Genomic DNA, 27,709 nt, shown 5'->3' with positions numbered 1-27,709 from the left:
GTCGATGACGCTGTGCCCTCGTGACGTCACCGAGTGCAATGCCCCTGTGACGTGGCAACGTGTGCTGCAGGCCAAGTACTGCACAGAAATAGCATGCGCTTTCTCCCTCTCTCTCCTTCCTACTTCGCTTCTCTCGCCTTTTCGTCTCTCTCTCCCTCTCTCTTCTTGTACCTGTCCCTCACTTCCTCCATCCCTGCCCTCTCTCTCTCTTCCTCTTCCTCCTCTCTGTCTCTCTTGGGTTTGCTCCCTTTTCGAACAGTTCGAGCTAGCGAGTCGCTCAACCTCGCCGGTGTACTTGCCAAAAACGGCCACGTGACCAGCCCCAGGAAAATGTCAAGCGCCCGCAAAGAAGCAACGGGAAGGGAGCCACCCGATCACCTGATTCGCTACGGATGACCCTAATTACAAGCGACTCGAAGCCATCGGGGCTTATCAGGACGACGAGAGGTGAACAGAAACCACCTCTGTTACCGCGAAGTTGAGGTACCTTGGGAATAGAGTCGGTTACCGAGAAACGGATACGCCGAGATTCCTTGAACAGGGGTTCAACGATCCCCATGGATGATCCAATTTGCCTTCGACGAAGCTTCCTATCTTTAGTTCCGGTGGCTGCTGTCTGATAAAGGGAACGAGGAGATAAGGGTTGCTTGATCTCTGAGACACCTTGGTGATGTGAGTGAGTTTTGAAGACGAAGTGTTTTTATTCCAGGAGCCATTGCCTCGTGCTTCCTGTTTCCCTAGAACCGTCGTATTTCACAGCCCCATCGGAAGTGGAAAAAAAATGGGACAGTTTTGTGTGTCAACGTGACGTCATGGAGACTCGGAAGACTCACATTAGGCCACAGTTCAAGGTTCCCTGAACACGAGGTCTACGATCTCGAATAGACGTTGAGGCACTGTATCGCGAAAAATGGACGCCTGCCATAACAGTGTCCTTTATCTCCAGGATTCCTCCTTTCTCAACGAGATTGGATTATATCGAACGTACTGCCGTAAATTCAACCTTTCCCTTCCGCTAGGGGACCACCCTTTTGTCGCGAGGACAGCCTGCTTACTTGACCTTTCTATTTCTCTTGTTCTGCTCCTCGTCCTTCGAGGAACCCCTCAGCTGGTTGGGTGACTAACGTCTTTCTCGGCTCTGATTTCGCTATCTTTGGAATCGTTCCCCTTTCTGCGGAATGGGAAGTTGGCTGCTCTGTTTGGTAGCACCGTCGCCCGACAATTTGTCAAATGGGGTTGTCCTTTCAAATCCACTGACTACTACATGGAGCTCTAACGAAAACTGGTAATTCACTGAAATTCTAGTCAACTTTTGTGGACAGAAATGGAATTTGAGAATACATACACTAGAGCTTAAAAGTATTTGACCACCCATTGGTCCACATTTGCTAGTTAAATATTAGAAAATCAGATTAAAATTTAAAAATTTAAGTTTCGATTACATACATAAGTGGGCAAACACTTTTAAGTGTTCATGTATCTATTAGAGTGAGCTTTCTTAATATAACTACTTATAATTCTACTTGAAAACTAGTAAGAAAGTGCATTTACAGATCTGTGTGGATTGCAGACTATTTTAAAATCTATAGACTAATTTTATGGTCACACTAGTGTACATTTTATAATATCGTAATTGAGTAATTTTGTTTTCAAGTCTTTTGAAGAATTTTATTTTCAACTTATACCACTTTCCTTGTGAAGGTGCTATACATCCTTCTTTAAACACATTTCTGATCAATGCATGATTTTTTATCGTAACATCCTTTCGTCAAATATCCACTGCACACTACCACATTACAGCCTGCTGGTACCGAATTCATAAAACTTCGCGTAGTCATGAGTACCCGCACGTTTCGTGATGAATCCTCATTCCCCGCGGTCTAATAGCGTTTCTAATGAGCGAACTTCTAGGCCACGGCGTCGGAACAAGGAGGGAAGACCGTAGGATCACGGGAGTAAGCAAGATTGACCTACACTTTCATGGGGATCCATCGACGTTGCTCCTCTGGACTCTCCACGTTGCAGCTCATCGTTTCTCTTCGCGCAGATCGATTCCACGATAGTGCAATCGCCACAAGGGGTGTTTACGATGAAGAACACGGCTCTCCTTCTCAAGGGAGGCTCGAAAATTGACGAGGGCAGCTCAACAGGTAATATTCGTGCGTTTGTTCTCGTTTTTCTTCTCTCTGAACTTGGGACCACATCGCACATGTATTTGAAAAGTGACACAATTTAAAGAACGCGATTTTTGAGTCACGGAGCATTGAAGCTATCTGGTGAACACAGCTCTATTTATTGGAGAAATTTTACTAATTTTGAAATCCTAAAATCTTCTTAACCCTTGTGTACCGTTTGGGTCAATTTGACTTGAAACTTAATTTTAATTGTTACCTATTCTTTGATAATAATTCAATATCTAATTTGAACAGTGTATAAAGCTTCAAGAATTCTTCAACTAAGTAACTACAAATTATCTGAGTAATTTAAATGTACAAAATCATTTACTGCGCACAAAAATATTATAAGCAATAAATATTATAATCCTATTCTCCGTGTCGCTATTATTTGTTCAATAAATAATTTGTTTCTAAGCTTACAAGTGATCTTCGATTCCTCTTGGAAGGCAGACTTTCTTGAGTTATGTCTTGTGTCACTTTCAAAATATATGCCTGATATATTTAAATGTTTCTCACATCTCGTATGGTGTAATTTGAAATATACACTTCTCTTAGCGAAAATAATTTCACCATATGTCAATTCACTTGTTTGATTAGGAGCAAATAAGGATGAACCTGAAGCCTACATTAAATCTATGACACACCACTGAATAAATGACGCTACTTCTTAGAATTTGCATTCTTATAAATAAAGAGGAATCATCCAAAAAGGGAATTGATCAAGAAATCTATCACAAAGAGGGCACACGTTTGATGGCAATAGGAATTCGTAGAAAGCGTGACCACGAGCACAGGAACGATAGAGCGAGCCTAATCTCGGCTCGACGTCGTAGCGGAGACTGCAAGCTCACACTTCAGGCGGCATCACAGAGCTACAGTTCCCTGGCAAAGCTTTCGAAATTCGAAGGGTAGCCGTCGCAGGCGTTTTCGTCTTAAGTCGACACTGACGTAATGTTAACGTTCGGTTGAATGGCGTCAATTTGATCGAGGATTTAGAAGGTCGTCGTCCTGTGGCATTACGAAGTACTCTGTGACGATATTTTTTTTGTTCTAATTCAAGAGCTCGTAACAAAAATGATTTGTGTTAACTAAAAAATAGTTTTCTAATTAAAGTATCTGTTTCTATTTCTCTTTCGGAGAATTTCTAATCAGCAGGAATCAGTCAAGAGGGAAAAATTATCTTTAGTCAACCCAAAACTGTATAAATAATTAAAATGATGTAGAAAATTTAGAATAATACAGGAGAATGTAGAACGAGTAACACAGAATTTAATTTGAAATAATGTAGAAGAATTTAGGACAACATAAGTTTCTATAGAAGAATGTAAATTAATGCAGAAAGTTATTTTAGAATTTTCCCACCGAAAACGAGAACCACGCTAACTTTCTAAACGAGATTTCTGTTCTCACAAGAAAAAGATAATTACTGTTCTCGCTAAGTGAATTCAGTCGACCATGACCAAACGTCGGAACCGTCTGCGCACAATGCAGTAGAATCTACCTACCGTGTCTGTCCAATGCACGATAATTCTACTTGCACGCTAGCATCGATAAACACAAACGGTGTTCCAAATAACAGAAACGGTCCCGTGTCTCGATTGGACAGCTCTTCACCCTTGACATTCGGCATTATATTTCATAAAGAGCAGAAGGACGGTTGCAAAAATCACGCGAACGAGAAAAACTACTTTCAAGGAAGACGCGAGTGCCAGAGTGCAATCCGATTGCGGCAAATTCAATTCTGGGAACAGAGACTTCAGTCTTTGATCGGAAGAAAGGGGAAAGAAACAAGGCACGAGTGTCCCATTGCTCTAAGCGTAAACGAGTCTATCTTTAGCACTAATTAATGGTTAGTCTGAGCAATAAATATTGATTGCTACCAATAAATCTATAATTTTCCAAACTTATAAAATCCTTCAAACACTTTGTAGCACTACTGTAATTACTATACTGAACGTCTAATTTCTCTGTTTGAAATATGCTCGGTCATACGATCAGTGGTGATCATCGAGCATTACTGCTCCTTAACGAAACCCCTGAGAACGGAAATGCCAGAGAGAAAAAGCGACGGGAGGGCAGCGAAAGCTCGACGGAACGAAGATGAAGAGAGTACCGTGAGGTTAGTGACGTCACGGGGCGCAAGAGGGGGAGGTCGAGCGCCTTTCCGTGATGTCATTGACTACACGCCGTACCTGGTGGGGGGACACACGAAAAGGGGGTACAATCAGCGGAAGGGGGAGGATGGGCGTTTCAGGAACAGGAGAAGGGGGTTGGAACACGAGCGCGACTATTCTTAGCCGCTTCAAACGGCGTCCTCCCGCTCGTACGGTTGCATAACAACGCGAGAGAGCACTCTCGAGGAGGTCTTCGCGAAATGGCCACAGCTGCTGATGGGGCCGATGGAGAGCGATATCGATACCCTCCAACGGGCCGCTAGTTCCACCGACTGCCAGTCAGTGGCCAAACTTTCCATCAGGAATGTTTCGGCGCTACGTCAGCTGAGCTTGGACTGATCGTACTTTGGGGGATCTTCTATTGTGGAAAGAGCTTTTTTTCAATTTTCTTTCGCTATCATTTCCGCAGAAAATACAAGGCTTTTTATAGTGACGTCTGTGTACACTGTTGGTTGTATGTTAGTAGCATTACACATATTGTTTTAGGGGAAAACAGTCGAAATTAAAGAAAGTGCAACGCAGCACTTAACGAGAGAAGCTTTTTATTGTTTGTATGACGTTGGCAATTTCTTTGGAGAAAAGAAAAAAGCGTGTCCTAAGTAGATATTTCTAGATAGTCCTCTATAGGAAAGGATAGTCTGAGATACTTGATTCTATTAAAACAAACTCGACCAACAAATAAATAAAGTTATCTGATAACATCAATTCTTAAATTAATCAGTGGCTTTCTCGAATAGCATTACTTCCATAAATTTCTGCTCGAATGCCCTAATTTTTAGCATGCCAGGCATGCAGCCCCAAAATCCCTAAATATTTAAACAGCCAATCCTAGAAAGCCACTCGACCGCCGTTTAATCCAACCCCAGCGTAATCGGTCCGTCCACTCGATGCCAGCGAGTCGTAGTTTCAAACTGCGGTGTTCATCGATTAATTGTCCATACTCTAGGAACCCTTCGGGGTCGTGCAACGAGGCTCAAGGTCAGCCTCAAGAAACTTTATGCTCACGCCAATGCGTACAATGCGGCTCACGGAAACCACGCAATAAAAGCCTGACATTTCAACCCCCATCGATGGACATTAATTTCGCCTCGATAAGTCGAAGAAGGGTAGCGAAAAATGGCGAGCAGAAGGCAAAAGGGGCATCCTAGTTCCATGACCTCTGACATTTCCCCTGTCATCCTTCCAACTGCGTACTGTTATTCTCGGAAGAAAACAATAAAGAGACACGCTGCAGAGTTATCTTTAAGCAGCAGGACTAAGGGAAGAACGAAGGAAAGTTTCGAATTAACAGTTCCCCGCAGCGTGCTCTCAGACAGTAGCGACCAACGTCTCGCCACGTAACTCTAAGGGAGTCGCAAGTGGCCGACTGAGTCCCTCCCCCCTCCCTCCCCTCCGCGATCAATTCCTTTTCACCGAGGAAAATGAAACGGAACAATGGAGAGTCGGTCCCGCCAAAGGAGGGAATTCGCGACGTGTAATATCCCTGTTATTCAGTAGAGACGCGTCGTGCTATGTCAGACAGTTCAGAGATAGGCTGCAGGTGGTCGGAACAGACTACTTTGCTCTATTCGGCTCTTTCCCTTTGCCTGCCTCCTATCATCGTTCGTTTCCTTTGTGCTTGTCACGCGTGCCTACTGTGCGCTGGTTTTCGAGCCGGTTCCTCGATAACTCGACGCGTTCGAAAATTCAATCCCGGGAACAAGTGGCAAATCAAGAGCTCTTGCAGAGCTCAGGGGAAAAAGGTTTAAAAGCTCTGCTGGCGGGTGAAACGTCTGAATGTGAACGTTACAGAGGGGGTGAACAGGGAAGCCAGGTGGGCCAAGAGGCCTCGAGCTATGACTATGATAAATTATACAGTGGTGACTATTGATCTCACCGCGCCTAAGGTCAGACACTACGGCAAAATCGAGTCCGAGCCAACCATCGGCCCGCGAATAAATTCAATTTTCCCGCTCTAAATAACGTAACGGGCCTCGCAACACCCCAAAGAGCTTCGCTAATGTCTGCTCGCGTTTGGAAAATTACGATCACCGCTGGGATATGGTAATTCGAAACTATTGCGTGTTGATGAAGACGTCCGAGGAGAGCAACTGCAATCCACGCTTGAGAAAGATCGACAACGTGAACTTCGAAGGCCGACGTCTTGCTATTGCTCCTTTAGAAATTGAATTGTAGACTTCTAATTTGTAGACTGCGAGAGAAATTAGAATGTAAGTTATTAGCTTAGGGAAACCGTTTTATCGCGCTTTTAATGCCAGTTTTTGATGACAGTTCGTTTTTATTATAACCAGAGAAATGGCTGGTTGTAGTTATGCTTTCTGGATTCGCACGCGAAACGATTTGCGATAAGATTCATGATTCTGTTTCTGAAACTGGAAATTAGAGAGTGAAATACACAGGGTGTTATTTACTGAAATTTTTATATGTAATTCTACGTATTAAAATGAAATAAAAATGAGTATAAACAAATTTGCGATTTAGGAAAATCGTCTAACATGCACGTGAAATATGTCTGACTTGGGACTTATTCTACTGTCAGCGTACATTAAACAAGTCAGACCTAGCAAAGTTTCAGTAGAGTAAGTCTGAGGTCAGACACATTTCACCTAAATTTTAGACGATAAAATTTTTGACACCTGTCATTGAACACCCTTTATATATTAATTTTATAGCGTGAAAATATACGAAACAAAAAATTACTCCAATTAACTTGAAACAAAGTGTAGTCGTCGAACTTTTTCTTTGACTTCTACAATGCTCTGTGAAGTCCACAAAAAGGGAAATTATTGATGTAAGAGACTTTATAAAAGAAGTAAACTGTGAAGCGACATATGATAACAATAAAGAGCCCATTATCAACGTAACAATAATTCAATAGTATACACGGTTAATAGTACTGGTAATAAGTTCCCAGGACTGACGCGAACTACTTTACGGGTAATTTTACAGCTGCCCCGCGCAAAGTCGAGCCGCATGAAATCTCTGGTTAAGCAAATATTGAATCAACCTTTACACGCGCCTATGGATTTTGTAAATTTAGAAACAAACAGTAATCCGTTGCGAAATTAACTCTCGTTGTAATCTGTAAACCCGTCGCAACTGTAGCCATTCAGGAGCCGCTCAATGAGTTTCTAAGAAACTCGGCATTTTCTGTTTTACGATCGCGAGAAGAGAATCGGGAACGCAGAAGCGTTTCGAAACTTTGACATGGATCGTTCTGTAACTACGAAGTAGTTGGTATCAAACAGGTCAAACATTAATCAGACCGAAAGGAGGGGGCTAATATTTCTCAAGATGACGCGATTCAACGAGTTTACAGGATCATTTATATCTCCTGTTCTCGCGGATGTTTACATGCTTCGTGGACAGGCAGGTTGGAGAACAGTTCTAAATAAATATTGATCACAATGCACGACGACGAAGAATCGAGAAAATGGCTGAACGTTTTCCGAGAGAGCGGTTGGCAGAAGTACAAATCGCTTCGTCTATTCCCGAGGATCCAAGAAACAATGTCCCTAGAAAGCTGAAAGGGCTTGCCAAGACGAGATTAACCGACACATCGGATAGGAATTCCGGATGTCCGGCTTCCCGTTTCGCGCGACACCTCAACTCGCCCGGAAATCTTGCCAATTTGCGCCCAAAAATTGTTGGCTTTCGCTCGTGCATGAGAGTTATTCATCGAAATCGAATTTCCCGTGGTCAGTTTGACCGAATTCCTAAACCTCTAGCGGACAATTTCGATAAAAGGAATAGCGAAACGCGGGCAAAAAGTTCACGAAAGATTTATCGTGAATGGAACCATGTTGAAGTCTCCATTTGCAATAGGAAATTGCTGAACAGCTACTGTTGCTAGTACCTATTAGCAACTACTAACAAATATACACTATATTCCAAAGTTTTCTATAAAATATTACTTTTTCGTGAATCAACTTCTGGTGATTCATTATCGCAGGGTCAATAACTATTAATCTTCGACAAAGAGTTTATCGTAACGTCTCTAAAAGTGGCAAATGCATACCATGTACTGCTCAATTTAATCACTCTGTCATCTCAGTGGATCCGAGGAGAACACATAGACTCTTCCTTATTTCACGAAGGTACTAGGAAGCCTGACCTACGCCCTAGATATTCTCTATGCCTAAACCTTTTCCCTCAGCAACCCTTCTCAATTCTTAATTCTGCTCTCTACTCCTTAATATAATTTCCTTAGTACCTATGCCATCCTCTTTTAGTCTTGAAACTCATAGAATTAATTTGGCACGTGTGCCTAAATTGTATTGCATACCTTATGATCTCAAGAAGCGCGAAGGTAAAGTGAACTTCGTGTTTTCTATGAAAAGCATTCGAGCGAAGGAACACGTTCACGGTGGAATTGTCAGAGGTCAAGAAATTCGAAGAGCAGATGTGACTCACCGTCTTTCCTGTAGTAGAGGATCTCGAAATGCTTTTCGACGCCGGCGGCGAGGGCGTCGCGGAGGGCTGCGACCGCATGGGGCGACGTCATTGGCCCATGAAGGAACTCGCAGATCGCTGGTCTCTGCATCACTTCCGCCCTGGAGAAGCCCGTCAGCCGGCAGAAACCGTCCGAGCAGTATATTATGTGACATAGTCCCTGTTGAGCGTTGGCCACTAAAAAACTTCGATCTGTAAACAAAAGAGGGATCACTGGTTACGTGGGAACAACTTTTTGTTAGAGGATGAGCCTTTGCACTCGTGTGTGTTCGTGTATTTTTGGTAAAATGTATTTTTAAAATTGAATAAGACCTTTTTGGAGCACTTTATATATTCAGGTCGATAAGACCATCCTGGGCTATTGACTTTCTAATGAAGCGCTGTTATCCCCTCTACAGTAGAAGCACCAGAGACAAATTAACTTGTTCTTTGCAGTAAATACTACGTGCCACACAGCAGTATGTTTCTGTCAATCACACGAGAATGATTATCAAACCTTGGAAATGAATTCATTTATTTCCCGCGAATAGAAAAGACTTTTAGGTGAAGGATTTATTCATTCCTTTCCATTTAAGACGACTCGTAACCAATATACGAATACCTTTACTGGAAGCTCTGTTACTATTATCATTTTACTGCTTACTATTACACTTGCAGCTTAAAACAATAGTATAACAGAAGAATAAGCGCGTAAAATATTCTCAAAGCGAGGACTAAGGTTTCACCTATCGAGGATGTCTGTTATAAAAAGTTAAAATGTAAAAATTTACCGAACTCACGCTGTGTCATGTTATTTCACACGGAATAAAATGACAGGATATCGATACTGTCGTATGCTACAAAAAATAGAAATGACCTTCATATGTCCTAGGTGATTCCACCTTCAAAAAAACGACAGGGCCGTATGATGATCCCTCCAGTACCAAATAACTTTTATTTCAAAAATTGTTCCCTCATTCTGAAAGTGTCAAAAAGAATGAAGGTGTCAATTTTTACTAGGACACCCTGTATACTAAAATGCAAGCACAAAACATCATTATACCTTACTTTTACTACATCATACATTAGAAGTAAAATCACAGAACAGAATTGCGACAATTACTTCGCGACAAGTCACGTGACTTAATCCCTAGTGTCTACACGTGTATAACTTCAATCCTCCTTTCATTAACAAACCAATTAAGGTCGTCATGTGCTTTCCAGATTCAAGCATAACCCATTTCTAATTCGGGAGCTTCAAATCAAGCTTGTCTTCATACCCATCGAGACAACCTGATCTCTCAGCATATGAAGTTCAACGAAAAGGTTTAAATACGATCGTTTCCAAGGATCGGCTGGTCAAAGGAGTTTTATGTGGGCCACGTGGCTTCAGGAAAGCTAGCTTCTGCGGCTCGAACAGCGTTCACAGAAAATGGCTGGCTTCTACATCGCGAATTTGGAATTTCCGTTAACGGAGGGATTTATTACTCTGCCTCTGTAGCAAGACAAGCGACTTTAAAATATACCTAAGATCACTGGAACGCGCAGGACAGAGGGCGAGGGGCAGCAAATTTTCATCGGCTCATTAGCGCGCGTCGCTGGCGTGTTTTCTGATGTATGTCCGAAATTAACTTTCCTTGTTAACGCCAGCAGAAATGGATAAGTGAACGGAAACAGACGATTTCGAACGCACTAGGTATTTATAGATCGTCGATTCCTCAAAAGTGAGTCGCGTGCAATGAGCATCCGCGTGGGAAGATGACAAGAAATAGCAGCTTCAGGTGAAGGAAGTCATGGTAAAGTACTAATAATATTATGTTATGCGAAAAATGTGTGTGTAATAAATTACAATATTATATCTTTGGTATGAAAATGGTAACGATATGAATAAAATATTTTTAAAAACTGAATTTATCATAAATTTATGATGTATCAATTTCCATTACAAAATACGCGATAAATTAAATCCTTTCATATTTCTGACTCATTGTTAGACTACTTTCATTATTACCTTCACACGTATGAATTCTCAGCCTCTGCTGCCATAATACTCAACACAAAGCTATTATACTATACGAAACGATGTATATATAGTGGTCCCTATTCTAAACGTGTCGCAGTGAAAAGGTTAATTAGATCGGAAGAAATGAGCCACGTTTCGTGTGAAGTTACCGAGTGATAGAGACTCTAGAATAGCGAAATCGCGAAATTTCATGTCCCCATTGCGACCTTCGTCCTAAATCTGGCCCGAGCGTTAGAGTGCACACCATAAAATATTTCGGTACCAGTCGTTAAACTTGTCTGCTCGCCGCAGACGTCGCGGGCCTCGTTTAATTCGGCTCGTTTCTGCGCCGGGGACGCTTTTGGACATTTTTTCGACGGCTCGCCTCAAAGGAGCTCTTTGCGCGTGAACAAGCTCGCGTGTGTTCTCGTCGAGGAGGAATGGTCACTTTGGCCAGACGATCTATTTAAGGCAGGTCCAATTGTTGAAACGATGGAGAATAATACCTTCACGACTGAATGGGGTAGTAAAATGTGATGTGAAGACACTTCGATTCAAGGTGGAGGAAATAGAACCAAATTTTTGGCTCGAGAAGCCTGTTTAACCCTTTAATTGGTCCATTATCTTAGTATAAGTAACAGGCGTATTTGTATACATATTATTACGTATTATTAATTTATACAATTCTAGACGTAATTCATATTAATAAGATATACTGTAACATGAAAATAAAAATTCAATTAAAAAAAAACAAGAGTAAACATATCTCAAAAAGTAGTAAAACAGAGCATATTTAGGACACGTTTTCAAGTCAACAGTACATTGCAGGCAAAGTTGGTTTTTGATGGAACATCCTTGGCAAGCACACTTTATTCCCTGTTGACAGTCCTAATTGCGACAAGTATCTTAACGTTCCACTGATTCGAAGTACGTGCAAGTGGCGTGCATTATTCGAAATAACTAGAATACGAGCCTCGAGTGGCCACTAGCGATATCGTAATGCGCGAACTGATGCAAATTTTATGAGGATCGTTAAGTGAATCGATCAAAAGTTTCAGTCCTTGATTGACTCAAATGGGGACTTCTAGTGAAACGATTACCCTTATATTGAGCAGTAATATACTTCGAATAGTACCTACGTCCAAAATCTGCAGAACTAGGGTAATAATAATATCTTACAACTATTAGTAACGTTAGTTTAATTATCATTGCCAATATACTAAACAAGAATTTTTTCCTATTCTTCTGACATGATTAAACATTCTGATATTTTTGTTGTCTATACGACCATTTATTATTTTTATAAACCAAGAACCTGCTTGAAAAAGTAAGCAACGACTTTCTACAAAATTAAGATAAATATTCAAATATATAGTTTGTAAAGTGATCAGAAGATAATTATTAGATTTTTCTACTTCTTTTCTATTATCCGAATATGTATGGGAAGTTAAAAAGTAAATTATTTTTCTGACCTACTGTAGAACCCGACAAAATTTATCAGTTGAACTAGTGTTCAACCAATTCACCTGTCGGACGAAAATATCCTGACAATTTTGTGCATGAGATAACAAGCTTCCCTGCGCAGAGTGTTCTGAACATACGATTTCGTCTCTTTCAAATAATCGATCGACGGTCACGTAATATTCACGAACATCCCGTGTGCGTGACGTTGATCAACAATAGCATTCTGGGCGTTCCCTCGCATTTTCGATTTCCCTTCATTAGAAGCGATTGCCTTTCACAGAATGGTTAGATATAAGGGAGAATGGAGTGGGTACATCTGATGATAGTCCTGGCACGCGGCGCTACTCGACGTGCTTGAAGCTGACATTTCCCTGAGATACCACTATGACAATCTTATGAATTGTCCTCGAGCCCATGTGTGACGAATCAGCGCGATCGAGAAAGTCGTTTTTATTGGTTGTAGAAACCATTTTGTCTGACCATAAAAATGGTGTTTCTTACTTCTTTTAATATTTATTGAGTAAACATGTAGTAAATCTGATTTTCGATCATATACTGTTTTATTTCGTTTTTTCCATGACTTTTTACGGCTCTATATACATGTACATTAGGCTTTTTTATGAGTGAAATTCTTAGTTTGATTTTCAGCGACTGAAACATGTACAGCTACTTATGTTTCTTAATTAAATATGGAGAGATCTCCAAAACTGGTATTACCAGCAGAAAGATGTTACTTCTACATAAAAAACTGGGTTAACAATACAGAATAAAATTTATTAACATTGCATTTCGTTTCAGAGAAAATTAAATTCAAATTTTTACCAAGCAGTAATGTACGAAGGTACAAGTTTAGACTCTTGTGGAGAACACAGTATAAGGAATACTCGCTGTCTGACCACGGACGCTACATACTCCACTGTAAAGTAGAAGTGTTCTCTTCACCTCATGTACACTTTAAGTAGCATAAATTTTACTCTGTTGTACTCATACCTGGTAAAAATTCCAGCATAACCTTCTTAAAAATATAACACAGCATTAAAAAATTGTATTCCATAAGAATAAAGTATGGAAAAGAATTAAATATAAAAGCTAAAAGTAAGCCAGATAGAAAAGTATACCACAGTAATTCTTACAATTAACTGATATTTTATAACAACACAACAGGAATCACTTTAAAATGTCTAAATGATAGACACTCTCGAACATAAAAGAAGAAAAATGTATTTTGCCCGTAGTGCTCGCAAAAGCGCCAGTAAATGGTTTGGGAAGCCTGACAGATTGATCGAAATCACAAAAACATTCAGCGATACGAACGGTGGTAAACGAGGGGTGTAAATGATTGTTTCGTCCGTAGTGAAACGTCGCGCGAAATCGAGTGGAAGGACAGGCGAATAGTGAGGGACGAGTTAATAAGGTTTCGCGGGGAAATTTTACGCGACGCACCGAAACGAGATCAACGTTTTGCAGCAGAACGTCATGCAGTCGTGTTTTTGCAGTGCAATTTAATTCGTCGCAAGTCTGAAGCAACAACACGCCGAGTGAAACACGTGTTTTACTCCCCCTCTATCTCTTTCACCATACAAAGTAAAAAAATAAAGAAAATTGTTGTTGTCTGGAAATGGTCATCTGTTTATCTGGCTGGTTAACTCCCGACTGGTTAATGAGACTAGTTTTACAAATATTAAACAAAAAACCAAAGACTTTTTTATAGTTCAGTCGTTTAGTGAGTGATGCCAACAAAGTTCGTAACTTTCTTCCGTACTGAATTATTCAGTATCCAATTTTTCCCTGTATGGGGAAATTCCAATGTTTTTCGTGAGGCAGTTTAATTAGAGGATGCAACTTTTAGAATGGATATTGGATATTTCTCGGCAAAAATAACTGCATAATTGCTGCGTTGAAATGCACACACGAAGTACTTGGATTATTTTTATCATTTCTGGTGAGTGATTCGCTAAAATACTCGAGTTTGCGTTTGCTCGACGATTTTGACTAATCGTCAGTAATCACAAGCAAATCCTGATTCAGCACTGAACACGACAGTGTTCCTTTCGGTAGTTTAACTGTGATTAATATTTCCTCGCACTATTGGCCAGAATAGAAACAAAGCATCGCTCTTCTTCGGTCAACAGAGATTAATCGCCATCGCTTTTGCGCAATATCAATCACCAGTGATCGCGAACGGAAGCTTCCCTTTCTCGATTTCCCACGTTAAACGATCCCATATTGCAGCAATGGGAATCACCGAGGAATTTACCTTGTCATCGGCAATTTAACAGTCAGGCCAAGGAAATTTAATTAACCCTCAGTAAATTGTATCTATATATTAGGCGAGTCAACTGATTGACTACCTTTGGATTTATGTAACTGATTCAAATTCAAATATTTGACAAAAAACATTTCCCACACACAAACTTAATAAAAAATAAATTTGTCTAGTGAGATTATCACTACACCAAAGGTTAAGCCCGAAGTACCAAAAATGTCACCTAATTTTTCATCGAAAGACAAGATCTATATTCAGGCGCATCTTGTAATATCTGAAAGTAGCTAACAAGATTCGAAGACGGTCGCAAAGTGCCACTTTTCCGGCAATTTCTCTCGAATGCAGCAAGCCCTCGAAACCTCGTTTCCCCAATTTCTCAATCTACCTCTCGTCGCTCGACGACCCACGACAATGCCCCGAAATATTTTCGCGACAACCTACGCGAAATGCTCAGCGAACCTCGGCGTAGGATTAATCCCGTGAAACGGTGTAGCGAAAGGATGAACCCGTGGGAGCGAAACAGACGGGCGAGTAGGCTTCGACACACGGGTTCTTTTCGCGAATCTCGGGCTCGCGGGTTTATCGGCCGAACTAGAAATAGATATTGCCGAGTTCTCTTCGAAGACAGCCTCGACAGATTCGCAGGGCTGGGCCCTTTGCCAAGGATGTCACTTAGACGCGAGAACTACTTTGCTATCTGTGCCATTCCGGAATACTGACCGCCTTGGTTCTTATCTTTCCGAGTCGCCACACTCGTCGAGCACCTCTTAATCTTTCGAATCCCTGCGAAGGCGCAAAAAGGAATCGCCGCTGCCGCTTCTAGCAAGTTTTTCTATGGAAGTAGAAAGATCTACCCTAGGTTTTTGCGAAAATGATCGATGAGAGGGGAGGGAGAGTTTGGGGAAGCCTCATTCGAAGTTTTATTGTGAGATTATTTAGACGTTAGAAAAATCGATTTTTTTAATTGAGAATGTCTTTGAGTTAATGTGGTAGGTACCGAGTTGTTTTTTCATTTTTGTTGGAGTAGAATCTTTTAAGTGATAATTAAAATGGTTTGGATTCTGAGGTTGCATTGCATTTATAAATAGAAACGAAGATTTTATTTACGTCGAAATATTCATTTCTCTAGTAAGTGTAATATCTCAAAGAATGAATTCCATTTGTGTCATAGCAATACTAAGACTCAAACTTGCAGCTAAACGCCGCGTGTTCTGCATTAATTTATCCAATCTGGCGCTTTTTAATCAATACTTCATATTTATGGCCGACAGTACGACATTCCCTTATCTTTCGCGGACGGTAATATAACGGGCGCCTGCAATGTTTCTCGTGTTACAAATGGACTGAATTTATCGTTTTTCAGCAGGGGGTGGATTTTACTTCAGATATCGTCGATTATAGATGCAATATTTCACTCACTAATAGGGCACAGCGGTTATGAAATTTATAATCAAGGAGCCATCGCGTCAAATTATTTTTTTATATTCATACACCCAAACTGTAATCACCACCCAAGAATATTAAACTTCCCATTAAGATAAAAAACATAATAATATCTTGAATATAGCTTGAAACACGTAATATTCTCACCGCAATATGGGACTGCCTTGCACGCCCTTCACTCAACATCAAACCTGGGAAATCATTTCCCAATCTTTGTCAAACATACTCCCTTAACCAATTGTAACTTTTCCTCACTGTATGCTCACTCCCACAGGTCACGCACTTCACGTAAACACGAAAAGCAGAAAACAGTCCTCTTTCTACGTTTCTCTTCCTCGCGAACGATCACCCGCGAACACCATCAGATTCTATCGGTTACAGACTATGCATGGCAGACGATCACCATCAATACTCTCCAGGGCGATTCTGGATTTATCTCTGGTCCGTCCTTGAACAATAAACGAGAGCCAGCCGATTCGTCTTACCGAAAACCCGAAAATACGATCGAGTCACGCTAGCCCCGCGGCAGTGTTGTGACAAGCCTGGAGCGACCTTGTCGTCGCGTTAAAGTTAAATCCGCTCACGCGGTTCGATTTAAACATCCTATATATAAACATAGAACTGGCCCGTGATCCGGCTGTGACCCAGGTCGAAGAGGTTCTCGCCGCCACGACGGAATGGGGAAAAAAAGGAGGAAAAAAGGAGGATGGAACGCCTCCAACCTGTCGATACTGTGCCAGAAGGGGTTGGGGGGTCGAGTGACAGGGTCCCACGGGGTGGTGGCTCGCGCGAAATTCAGGAATGCTCTATAAAGGATTTTAGCGACAGAAAACCGATTCGAATAAGGATTATGTTGTTCGCCAGGGGTAGCAGCGAACGCGCATTAGTGAACAGTAGCGATCTTAATATCAATATCTCGCGATTTCCTTATAGTCCCTTGTTCGTCATCTCTAACAAATCAACACTTGTATCAACATTATCCAACAGATGAATAGTATCAATCTTGATGATCCCAAAAGAAGCACCACTTTACTTCCCTTAAGTACTCACTTGTCCCTCCCAAACCACGATCACACGATCGACAATCTTCCTCGCCAAAAATAAAACCAGAGAATCCGAAAACAATGGAGTTTAAAAATACTGCTGCTTCTCGGGACCGTCCCAACTCGACTGCACAGAACGATCAGATGAAGTTCATAAAACGATTACGTATTGCGTCAACAGTCTTATCGGTCACGTTGCTCGCGTTGTCGCGATAAAGAACGCTGTCGAACCATTGTGCTCCTGGGTGAAGCTGAAGTAGAGCGACTCGCTGAATTGCGAGACAGACTGAATTCGGCTAGGAAGCGAGCTCGCGTCCGGTAACTTTCCTTCCACGTTCCTTTCATTTTCGTCCCCCCTTGTCCACCCACGTTACTCATCGTCGCGTGCTCCTTCAAACCGATTCGCCAGCACGGGGACTCCTGCGAAGTATGCAGCGTCGCTTCCCGTGCCAAGAACGCACTTGTCGCTGCGGCTGTGTCGCCGAAGAAAATAGAAGCTCTACGAAAGAACGACAGTTTTAAGACAGGCGGCCCGTAACTCAACGCATCGGTATATTTCGAGGGCCCTGCGTCACGATACTCCTGGCTGAACCAGCTGTTCCTTCGATTAGGACTGATCTTGCGGATGGAACACCTTGCTTGTAACGAGTCACACGTCTGACGAGTATTGCGTTCCAAATATTGGACCAGAGGTTCTTATGTAATTGAATTCGATAAAATAGGAGACGATGGAAAGTCCATTTGATCAGTGAGTTGTTAGAGGCTGAAGAAATGAGAGAAAGTTGCCAAACGTGGTTGGTGAATTGCATTTTTTGGGAAGCTGCGTCTTCCACTTATATGAGTCGAAGACCTACTGGTCTTCGAGAAGTTTGAGATTGAAAATCATCTTATTTTTTGATTTTTGGTTGGTATTTTGGAGCAGAACGTTGGGTGTTTTTCAATCTTTTATGAAGAATTGCGTGAACTACTAAGGATTAATGTTTTACCTAGTTATTTAGTCTGTTTCAATAGTGTTAATATAAGTATACTTAATCGACTAAATTATGTGGACTGTTCTGGAGACTGACTAGCGAAAGTAGCAGATTCTGTGAAAGTCCGACCGTTGACACTGACGTAAACTGACAAGGAAAAACACTAAAACTATTCTCGTCAACGTTCTATTTCAAGAAGGATCTAACCCAAACAAGATTTAATACAGATAAATTTGGAGGCGACAAATGTGCTGCTCAGCGTGTAGCTTGTATATTTTCAGCGGGACATCTCCCGTAGAAAATTGGGATAAAAATCGCAAGATTTACGAGGCTCCCCTAGTTTTCAGTACTAGGACACGATTGAATAGATGCTGCTGTAAAGCATCACGCTCCGCGAGGTTTATTTTCATCTCATAGAATCGCGGGCGCGGTCGTATTATCGAATTCAGCGATATTCTTTGATAGCGAATTTTCGCCGTAAGAAAAATAAGCAAACCGAGGATTCTTACAATGCTTATCGCCGATAAAGCGTCAGAATCATCCGGTTTAACGACCTCAAGGCGTGTGGAACACCGCCTCTGACGATTGTTACCATGTGGCGTTTACAAATGCACCGAACAGCGTGTTGCCAAACGAAAGGGAGAAAGCTTCAAAGAGGCTGCAGCTCGACTGCAGAACATCGGGACAATGAAAAATAATAAACGACGCAGCTGGACGCTCAAAGTCCTGTGAGGCGATAATGGCACATCAGTTAAGCGAACACGAGGATCAGTCAACACGGTCTACTAGAAAATTCAATAAACACGAACAAAATTTCCAAGTTACATCGCGTCCTATAAATGAATTCTTACAGCGTGCTGGAGAGAAAGAAATATAATTGGAAAATATAAAATCCCTTTTCACGAACTCCAATCAAATTTCATCCCATTCATGAAGAAGCTCTTAAAAACTGTTCTCACAAACAGGTCTCTAAGCAAGACTACTCCCACGAAGCACTCCAATTTATTTCACTCGAAACTTCCCAAAGATTAATCATTAGATATTCGCGTGAAGTAGCATTTGTATCTCCCCGAAACTTCATCGTGCCGCGAAGAATTCTCGGCGGCGAAGGAATTCGAGGAACTCGCGTCGGAACCGTTCCAGAGGAGTATCTCACGGTATTTATAACGTTAATTTGAATGGTGCCTAGGCCACTACTCAATTTTCGTGAGATATTTCAGCGACGCATGTGGTCTACGTTAAATCATCGACCGCCGCTGCGGATTTTGCACCCGAGCCGACCATGTGAACACTTCCGCGGAAACGTCGCAACTTTTTCATCGGAATCGACAGAACCGTGGTTCGATTACGACATCGCGACGAGCATCGCCGGATTATTTATACTTTCGACCGGCTTCCACGAATCGCCACGCGTCGATAGACGAGTCGCCGCGGCAGCGTTTCGCGAGCTCCGCCTTTCTCGAAGCTGATGAATTCGACTGGCAGAGGGAAACATTCCAAAATTAATCACCTCCTTGCGAGCCACTCGAACCACGATCAGGAAAACAAACAATCGATCTATCTAGTGGGAACGCGCTGCCACTTTCCAGGGAAGAAACATTTTTCGCAAATGCCCTATGGAAGAACAAAACCCCCTAATTTACCAGAAGATAGTAGTTCAAGAGGAAATGAAAAGTATTTTGGAGAAGATTCTTAAGAAGAAGAATTAGTAGCATAATTTATTGTATGGGCAAGAGACAACGAACACTTATTCCTTTTTTCTCAATTAGAATTTTAAAAAATATAAAAAATTCATTTCTAGAACCATTTTTACACTAGCAACTTCAATTTACCTTATCAAAGGTAACTGTCAGGTAACGTAAAGTAATAATACAGTCAATACGCCAAGGAAATATGAGCATATCGAGTTTCTTGATATTCAGTTGGAATTATATTACTTTAATAAAAAAAATTTGTAATATCGCCTTAAAGAATCTCCATTATACTGATACTACTTCCACATATCTACTGAATTCTACAGTGAATAGAGATTCTAACAATAAGCTACTTTATTTGCAACACAGCTATCTGTTATATCAAGCTTAGGTCTCAGTTTTGGCAAAACATAATACTCGTTCCCAAAAGCAATTCGTCGATAAATTGCACGAAAGTTTCCCAATGAAAATGAAAACGAGTTTTCCCTAAAGAAGCGAAAGGAGCTGGACGAACGGCTTCTGTAGATATCAACGAAGTTAAAAATAGTGGTAGCGTATTTTCAAAAGAAATAAATACGCGTGGGATCGTAGCTTATGGACAACTTCAGAACCAAGGGCAAGGAGAAGCAGGTCGAACGGTGGAGTATCGAAGCGTTCTAACGACTACGATTGCAGCGTCATTCTGTCGTGCGTCAAAGTCCATCCATCCAGCGGAAATACATATGACCAAGATTGCCGATAATATTCAGTGAATGTTTCCTGCTTCTGCTTGGCCTGTATTATTTTTGGCAGTGCTTTTCTATGTTCTGGTTACAGGACTCTTGGCGGTATCGAGAGGTTGCTCGCTCGACGATCTAGGCCGTCCATCGAGTTGGAATTCTATGTAATCTGTCTTGAAAAAATATTTAGTTTAGGTTTCGAACTTAATTAGTTTCGAGTTGTGTTAGAGGGTCTTCTTGTTTGGATGTGTAAAGGAGCTGGAGTATGTATTACGTTAAACGTCTGTCGAGTCAGGTGAGGGAAGATAAATACGGGGCTGCACTGTACGAAGACGAAAGCTGAGAGTTGCGAAATTCACAAGAGGTGGAAACTTGGAATGACCCTTCACAAGTAAACGATTTGTTTTCGTTCAAGCTGTCGGGATATTAAGTATAAGTTGTTGGAAAAAATTAAGAGGTAGGAATTGAGTGAACGTGAGTCAAGTGTGCTCACGAGGGACGCTTGAAGTGCAAGATGACTTCTGGATGCTTCTTCAACAAAAGGTATTAAGAAAATGGTATATAAATATATACAGTAAAATAAATATAAATAGAAACTAGTACTATTGAATAGAATCAGCGAATATTTAAACTGGGGATCTACGAATTCTTAAGTGAAATGAGTTTTTCTCATTACACAGTATCCCTACACCTCTGTTGAAATAGAGCTAATATATCGATAAATTTTATAATTAATATCTACTAACTTGTATTCTATTGGATACTTTCTAGTATCAATGTATTCTATTTAAAGTTATTTTTCGTCCAATTGCACAACATTTTGCAAGAATGTATATTTCTGTAGACTTATTTTTAAGAAAAACATAAAAGTTGAGAGTATTTTTAAGTAACCTTATTTTAAGATTTAAAAACAGCCCAGATACGAAGGAAGCGAAGAAAAGTTGTAATTATAATCCCGCTTTTCTAGACGTCGCAAACCTGTATGCTCATTAACAGAAATTCTGCTCAGTTATTTGGCGCAATGTTTACTTTTCTAGAGCAGAATAAAAGTTTCCCTTTAATTGCGACGTGTCCCTGCTTCCAAAGCAATGAAAATTCATTTACTTAAAACTTGTCAGACAAAAGCTGCATTAAAACAGCTCTATCTTAAATTCTCTCGAATCATCAAACATACAACATTAATATTTCACACCTAATTGAAATTTATAAATTTCATCAAATCCTTCCCCTCGAACTCCAACAAACCCCGAGCTTCCCTTTCCACTAAATTCCTAAAAAATCCACTTTCCACACAGTGGTTTAATATTGGATGACCGCCACATAACAAACTATCGTTATCCAAAAGTGTTACCAGCATCAACCCCCGACATTTCCCCGGGTAAAGGGAAAAAACTATCTCTGCCTTCGAATTATTCATAATCGTCTCCGCGTGGCAGGCCATCGTGAATAATAAATTCGAAGCTGGAGTAATTATAGCAATCGGTTCGATTGGCAAGCACCTTGATGAACCCGTCCATTAGCGTCTATAGATCCATAGATTGCGATACCTGCTCTCTTACTCGGCCTCCGGCGAGGAGAAAAAACCAGGGGGGTTCGTGGAGGACCGCGGAGAATTTTAAATATCCATCCTGGCAACGGCCCAAACTTTCTGGACGAATTTATCGCGCGGCAGCGCACGTATCCTCGTTATTATATACACGTACACGGCACGTAAACGCCAACGAGGAAAGAAAGAAAGAAAGAGCAAGAAAGAAAGGAAATTGTATAAGAAAGAACAGGAACGTAGGCTACAGCCTCTTTTTCGGTTCATTGTGTTTCACGACGATCCCCTAGGAGGTGCTCGATTATCAGGATTGCATGATAATAATCGAAGGGAAGCACTCGTGGAAGACGGTCAAAGCCATGTGACGCAAACAACGTATTCCTCAGCGTCGATTTTCGGGAAGAAGTTGAGGGATAAGTGGGTCAGGAGGATTCTAGTCAGCCCTGATCCGCCTGTCGCCGATGAATCACCGAGACCCGATTGGAATTTATGAATTCGTACGCGTGCTGACCTGTTTGCTCTAGCAGAGAACGTTCCAACTAAATGAACCGCGAAAGAGCGTCGAACGATGCCGATAGCGGGATGATCGAACTAGAGACCGATATCCTGAAGCTTTGGTGTTGACTGGCGTCGGAAACTGAGCGAAAATTTTCGCTGTTACTTTGTGGATGAAGATGAAGAGCCTGGGAAGGAAAAACGTGTTGATTGTTTTCTGTAGATTAGCTTGAATGAATATTTAAGAGTAAATTCAAGCGTTTTTGGTATTAAGTAGTTATAGTCAAAATATGAGAAGACACAGCTGTACTCAATCACAGTATCAAGTAACCAAACAAGTTCGTGATATTTTAGGTTAATTATTTGGCAAAATTTTGTTCTCATAAAACCACTTACTAATTTTAAATGTTATAGAAAACTCTCTTGTTAAGTAATTAAATGCAAAGGCAAATACATCTATAGCTCGACTGAAAACCTACTCTAAAAATAGCAGTGTATATGCTTATACACTTTAACTTTAACATGAAAAGTTCATAAATTTGTTTCACTATCTGGTATAATAAAATTTATAGTGAATATAGTATGCTAAAAAGTATCATTCACGATAACAAAATATAAGAAATTAATCCATTTAACAGGGTTTAAGATTTTTAACCTGATGTCCAAGTTTAAGGATAAAGCTCGTGGAGGTACCTAAAGGAGCGCATTAAGACCAATAAATCTGTAGCATCATTAGACTGTACCTGTGACAGTTTCATCAAAAGTTGTGCCTGCCTTTATGGCCGCGTGAAATTAATCGTTCCTCAGATAAAGAGAATTTATAAGCAACACAACAACGATACAAGTCCCTCTCCCCCCTGCAGCGAAGTATAATTTAAAGCAGCACGGTCCCAATTGTCGACTTTTAATAGCTTCGTACACGAAAACGAAAGGCCGTGCCAGGTTCCTAGTGTCACATTTTCGACCGAGTCGTGTACGCGTGAACACAGTTCGGGGCGGGCTTAACGAACCACCTGCCCTTGACACGAATAACACCCCCTAACTGTGATTAATAACATGACTGTTCTTAGTCTTAATTCTCCGATTGAGTCGTAAATATTTCATACGTGACACCTTATTTAATAAATTGTACCAACTTCAAACCGTGTGCAAATAACAAAATCTTGAATGTTTGATGCTTCTAAAATAAAGTAAAGAAGAAATAGTAATTTATCACATTTCTTATCTTCTATAGAAAAAAAAGGATTTAAGAAGTTTTCTTAAAAATTTGAAGACTAATTTTAGAATGTACTCCAGTTTTCTCGCAAAGTCGAGTTTCTGAAACAACATTGAAATGCCTAGGATCTTAGCCGAAGGAGAAGGCTTTATTCCTCCACGAGCAAACGGGATGGCTGTTTCTTTAAATCTCATTCGCACGACGTGACAAAGGTCGCCGTTTTAGGGTTAAGCATCTTAACTCGATACAGCAGAGGCGGAGAGAGAAAGGGAGAGGGTGTGAGCGAAGGATAGAAATCGCAGCCCGCACGATGCTCATTTATTATTCACGAAAGAAATCCTAACCGATATAGGCGCTTTAATCGATTACGCGGCGCAACCTGGTCGAGAATCATTTAGCTTCTCTCAAGGACCAGGCCGGATGCGATGTGTCGGTGTTTGCCGCGGAAGATAGATTGCCCTCCAACGTCCTATTCGATTACGAATACAAGAGGACAGGTGAAGAGTATCGAGAAAATGGCTGTGGCTGATGAAGGAGGTGGCGGAGAAAGGCAAACGGAGGGAGAAAAAAGAAACGGGTGAACACGGGGCTGGATGTACGTGCTATAGAGAGGACGTCAGATTAGAAGCCAAGGCTTGACGGGCAGCAATGCCACCGGGACAAAAGCCCACCCTGAAGGGGCTGGCATACATATTTTTTATTATATAAATTGGCGTTCCAAAGGTTTCCCAAGAATTTATCGCGTTAATGCCTATTACCGTGCGCCCTTCCCCACGACAGCCGCAGCTTTTCTCAACGAGCGATGATACGCGACCTTATCGACTTATTTTCCCGCCAAATTCACCATGAATCCTCTAACCAAGGACGGAGGGGAAACTGGGGAGGAAATGAAGGGAGACAAAGGGCTGTAGGTGATAAGAGGTGAATGGAGATTTTAACCATCGTTCTTTGAGACACGGATACATTAAAAGGAACAGAATACTCTGATGGAAATGAGTTTTACAGAAATACATGGCTCTAAAATGTAATGAGATTCACGATATTTGGTTGACATCACTGAAGTACGCGAACTTTCTGAAGCAATTATGAAAATAAAAGATAATGTAAGAGAAATCGCTTTTTTTGATATTACGATTGTTTTCGTACTGAAATTTGTTTTTTTTTTTTTTTTTTTCATTTCCGATGGCCCTTATCATCAAAGAGAAAATATTTCACTTGGAATCACATCTTTTGGCACGGAACGACCCTTTGTGCGAAGAATTGCGGCCTCTTTCTACCATTTAATCCGCACAAGCTCAACTATGAATGCGCGTCGAGCCGTATGTTCAACGACTTAGCGAATTCGTGTGCGCTGTTGACGATGATAGGAATTAATTTCAATTTGGAGCAACGTGGAACGTTATCTCGCGAGAAAGGCAGCAAAAAGGGTGATCTTATTCGGGTAAAAGGAAGCTGGATTGCTTTTGAAAGAAAGAGTGCATTTGTGTTTTCGTACGAAATACTTAACATTGTAAAAAAAGTGGATAAAAAATGTGGAGTGTAAGTATGATCTATTTTTTTCTTCTATTTTTTGAGTTCCACTTTCTACGTTTCACTTTTGTACAATGCACTTAATTTTGATACAAGTGACAAAGCATCTACAAAAAATGGACATCTGTATTCCTAATATTCAGAAAACTAAAATTATAATACAAATGATATTGGAGAAAGTACCTATATTTAATTTGTATTTTACAGTAGCTACAATTTCACCTCAAATCTGACAAAAAATGGATTACGTTTCCGACATTAAAAGTCTTCTACCGCGACTCTTTCGGATTCTCAAATTATTCCGAAAAACTAATCTTTCTGGAGGAAGCAGACAGAACTGAATAGCGACAATACGAAAGAAACCGCTAGCTCTCCTTCATTCCTCCGCTATCAATCGAAAGCCCAATCCTGTCGGTTTTGCTTATGCTCCCTAGCAAGGACTTGAGGCATGCCTCGAGTGATATTGCCAGTGACATGCATTGTGCCATTGTGAAACAGAACTACCCCTTTCCTCCATTTAACCGAGCGCCCTTCCATCACCCGCCTTCGTCGAGATGTTTTAAATAATATTGAAAATGGAGTTCTGGCTCGATGCCTGCTCGTTCCATATACCAGGTGGAGCACTTCTGAAAACTTCGATCATATCGTGCCGGGCAGAACGACAAACCCGAGGCTGTTAACTTTATTTTAATCTTCCGCGAGGAGAGGAAGAGCCTTGGCCACTCGAAAAAGTTTCATTAAACTTCGCGCGCATCGGCTCGGATATTGCTCGTGCGGCAGGGTGAGTAGTAAAAAGAAGAAACGTCAACGTACCCACGAGGATAAACGACGGAATCAATTTCGCTTTATTACATTCCATTATTTGAGTGTCGCGTTAACCTAATCAACGATGAACGATGAACCTTGGTGACCGATCGTGTCTACTTTTAATTAAAATTTTCCATTAACCAGTTGCTGGTTATCGTTTGATCTGCGTGTAAACAGCCTGTGATAAATTAATCGAGAGTGTACGCAGCTCGAGCGCTTGCTCGCAGCCCCTGTTCTAAATTTGTGTAAGTACATCGTCGCTGCTCCCGCGATAACCGAATAATGCACAATTGCATTTCTTTTGCAAAGTAGGATAAATGTTCTCTCTTCCATCGATTAGACGATGGGTATTAGGAGATGTAAGGAAAACGACTGTTTTATAAATAATGTGTACCCATGCTTTCTCATTTGATTACCTCTGTTTTCATTGACGTTTAGAGAATTACAGGCAATAAAACATGAATGTGTCATTGAGACTAGCGATGAATGTTCTCTAGACACAGAAAGAGGTTTAGGGGTAAGTGTCAAGGTTTGAAAAGACGAACCAAAATTTCCGTGTTCTTCGTTCGCAACAGGTGCTCTAGCAATTGTGCGTGAAGGAGTTTATAGAGTGACTGCAATCTACTTTATGACCCTAATCTGATTTATGATTCAATCGTAATTTGATATCTCCTCGTAATCCTCATAATTGTTAAAATTAAAGTGTACAGAACCATCGGAACTTAATTTGACTCAAATGTAACAGTGGCAAACGACTCACCGTGGGTGTCGAACTTTCTGATGATGGTTTCGATGATCGTTGTTCTGGGCGCCACGTGACCTCGTCTAACAGGCATCTCAGGAATATTCCCAGGTACCTGGGCCGACGAGACGTATGGCGTTCGATCGTAGGGCTCGTCGAGCCTGTATGATAATTAACGCGTAACACTACAGCACTGAGAAAACACTCGCAGCATGCGTACAAGCACGGTAGAAAAAAGCACAGCACGTGTTGAGCATAATGATCGTCGAGGACAGAGAGAAGCGCACCGTAGCTAATAAGGGGCGACGTTCGTCACAATTTCGTTCCCAAATCCTCCGTTCTTAAAAAGGAACGGCAGAGAACAGACGAAAGGAGAAAATTCGTTGGTAGTCGGACGACGAATAGCGTGTCTTGGTCTGCTTCGGATGTCTCACCGTAGTTACAAAGGAGAAGTTATTAAAGTAGCAATAGCAACCACCAATGTAGTTTCACTTAACAATAGCGGATCTCTTTCTAAATAACACGTTACTCGCAAGAGGCTTCTTGTTTCTTGGTGTTTTCCTCTTCGAGTTCTGAACCTTAAAGAAACCTCTAGACGCCTCTGCTCTACTCTTGGACCCCAGTTCCCGTCTATCTAGGTACGAGCAAAATCAGAGGCTCTGTGACACACAGCTCATTCTACCCTTGGCTTCAAGGACACGGAGAAGGTCAATCCCGCGTCGCCTTTACGTGTCACGAAGCCTGACCGTATATATCTCTGTTCCAACGTCTGGCCGGCTCAAGACGTACGATCCACGCGAGAAAACATCTATTTATAGTCGATACACCCTGGTCCACACGGTGTTCCCACGAATCCCAGAGCAGACTAGCAGGAATCTGGAAATCGTCATCTATTCGTAACCGTTTCTTTGTTTGTGCACGATGGTTCGTTCCCTCCTATCAGCGTTGCTTCCTCGAATCTGACGGACACACTTCACTAACTCTACTCTTCG

General features: G+C 41.3%; 1 protein-coding gene across 1 annotated transcript in view; it reads right to left on the bottom strand.

Annotated features, from left to right (window-relative positions):
• Positions 1-27,387, bottom strand: part of Sei (potassium voltage-gated channel seizure) — a 120,969-nt gene extending 93,582 nt beyond the window's left edge. The window contains exons 1-2 of the mRNA XM_076385608.1: positions 26,736-27,387; positions 8,765-8,995 (exon numbers count right to left, since the gene is read on the bottom strand). Of these exons, the coding sequence (XP_076241723.1) occupies positions 8,765-8,995; positions 26,736-26,811 (307 nt within the window). The 5' untranslated portion in view covers positions 26,812-27,387. The remainder of the gene's footprint in view (positions 1-8,764; positions 8,996-26,735) is intronic.
• Positions 27,388-27,709: the final 322 nt, after the last annotated feature.

Source organism: Calliopsis andreniformis, chromosome 9, assembly GCF_051401765.1.
Source record: "Calliopsis andreniformis isolate RMS-2024a chromosome 9, iyCalAndr_principal, whole genome shotgun sequence".
NCBI classification, from domain to species: Eukaryota; Metazoa; Arthropoda; class Insecta; order Hymenoptera; family Andrenidae; genus Calliopsis; species Calliopsis andreniformis.
The sequence above is the reverse complement of the archived record's forward strand: the minus strand, read 5'-3'. Positions and strand labels throughout refer to the sequence as shown.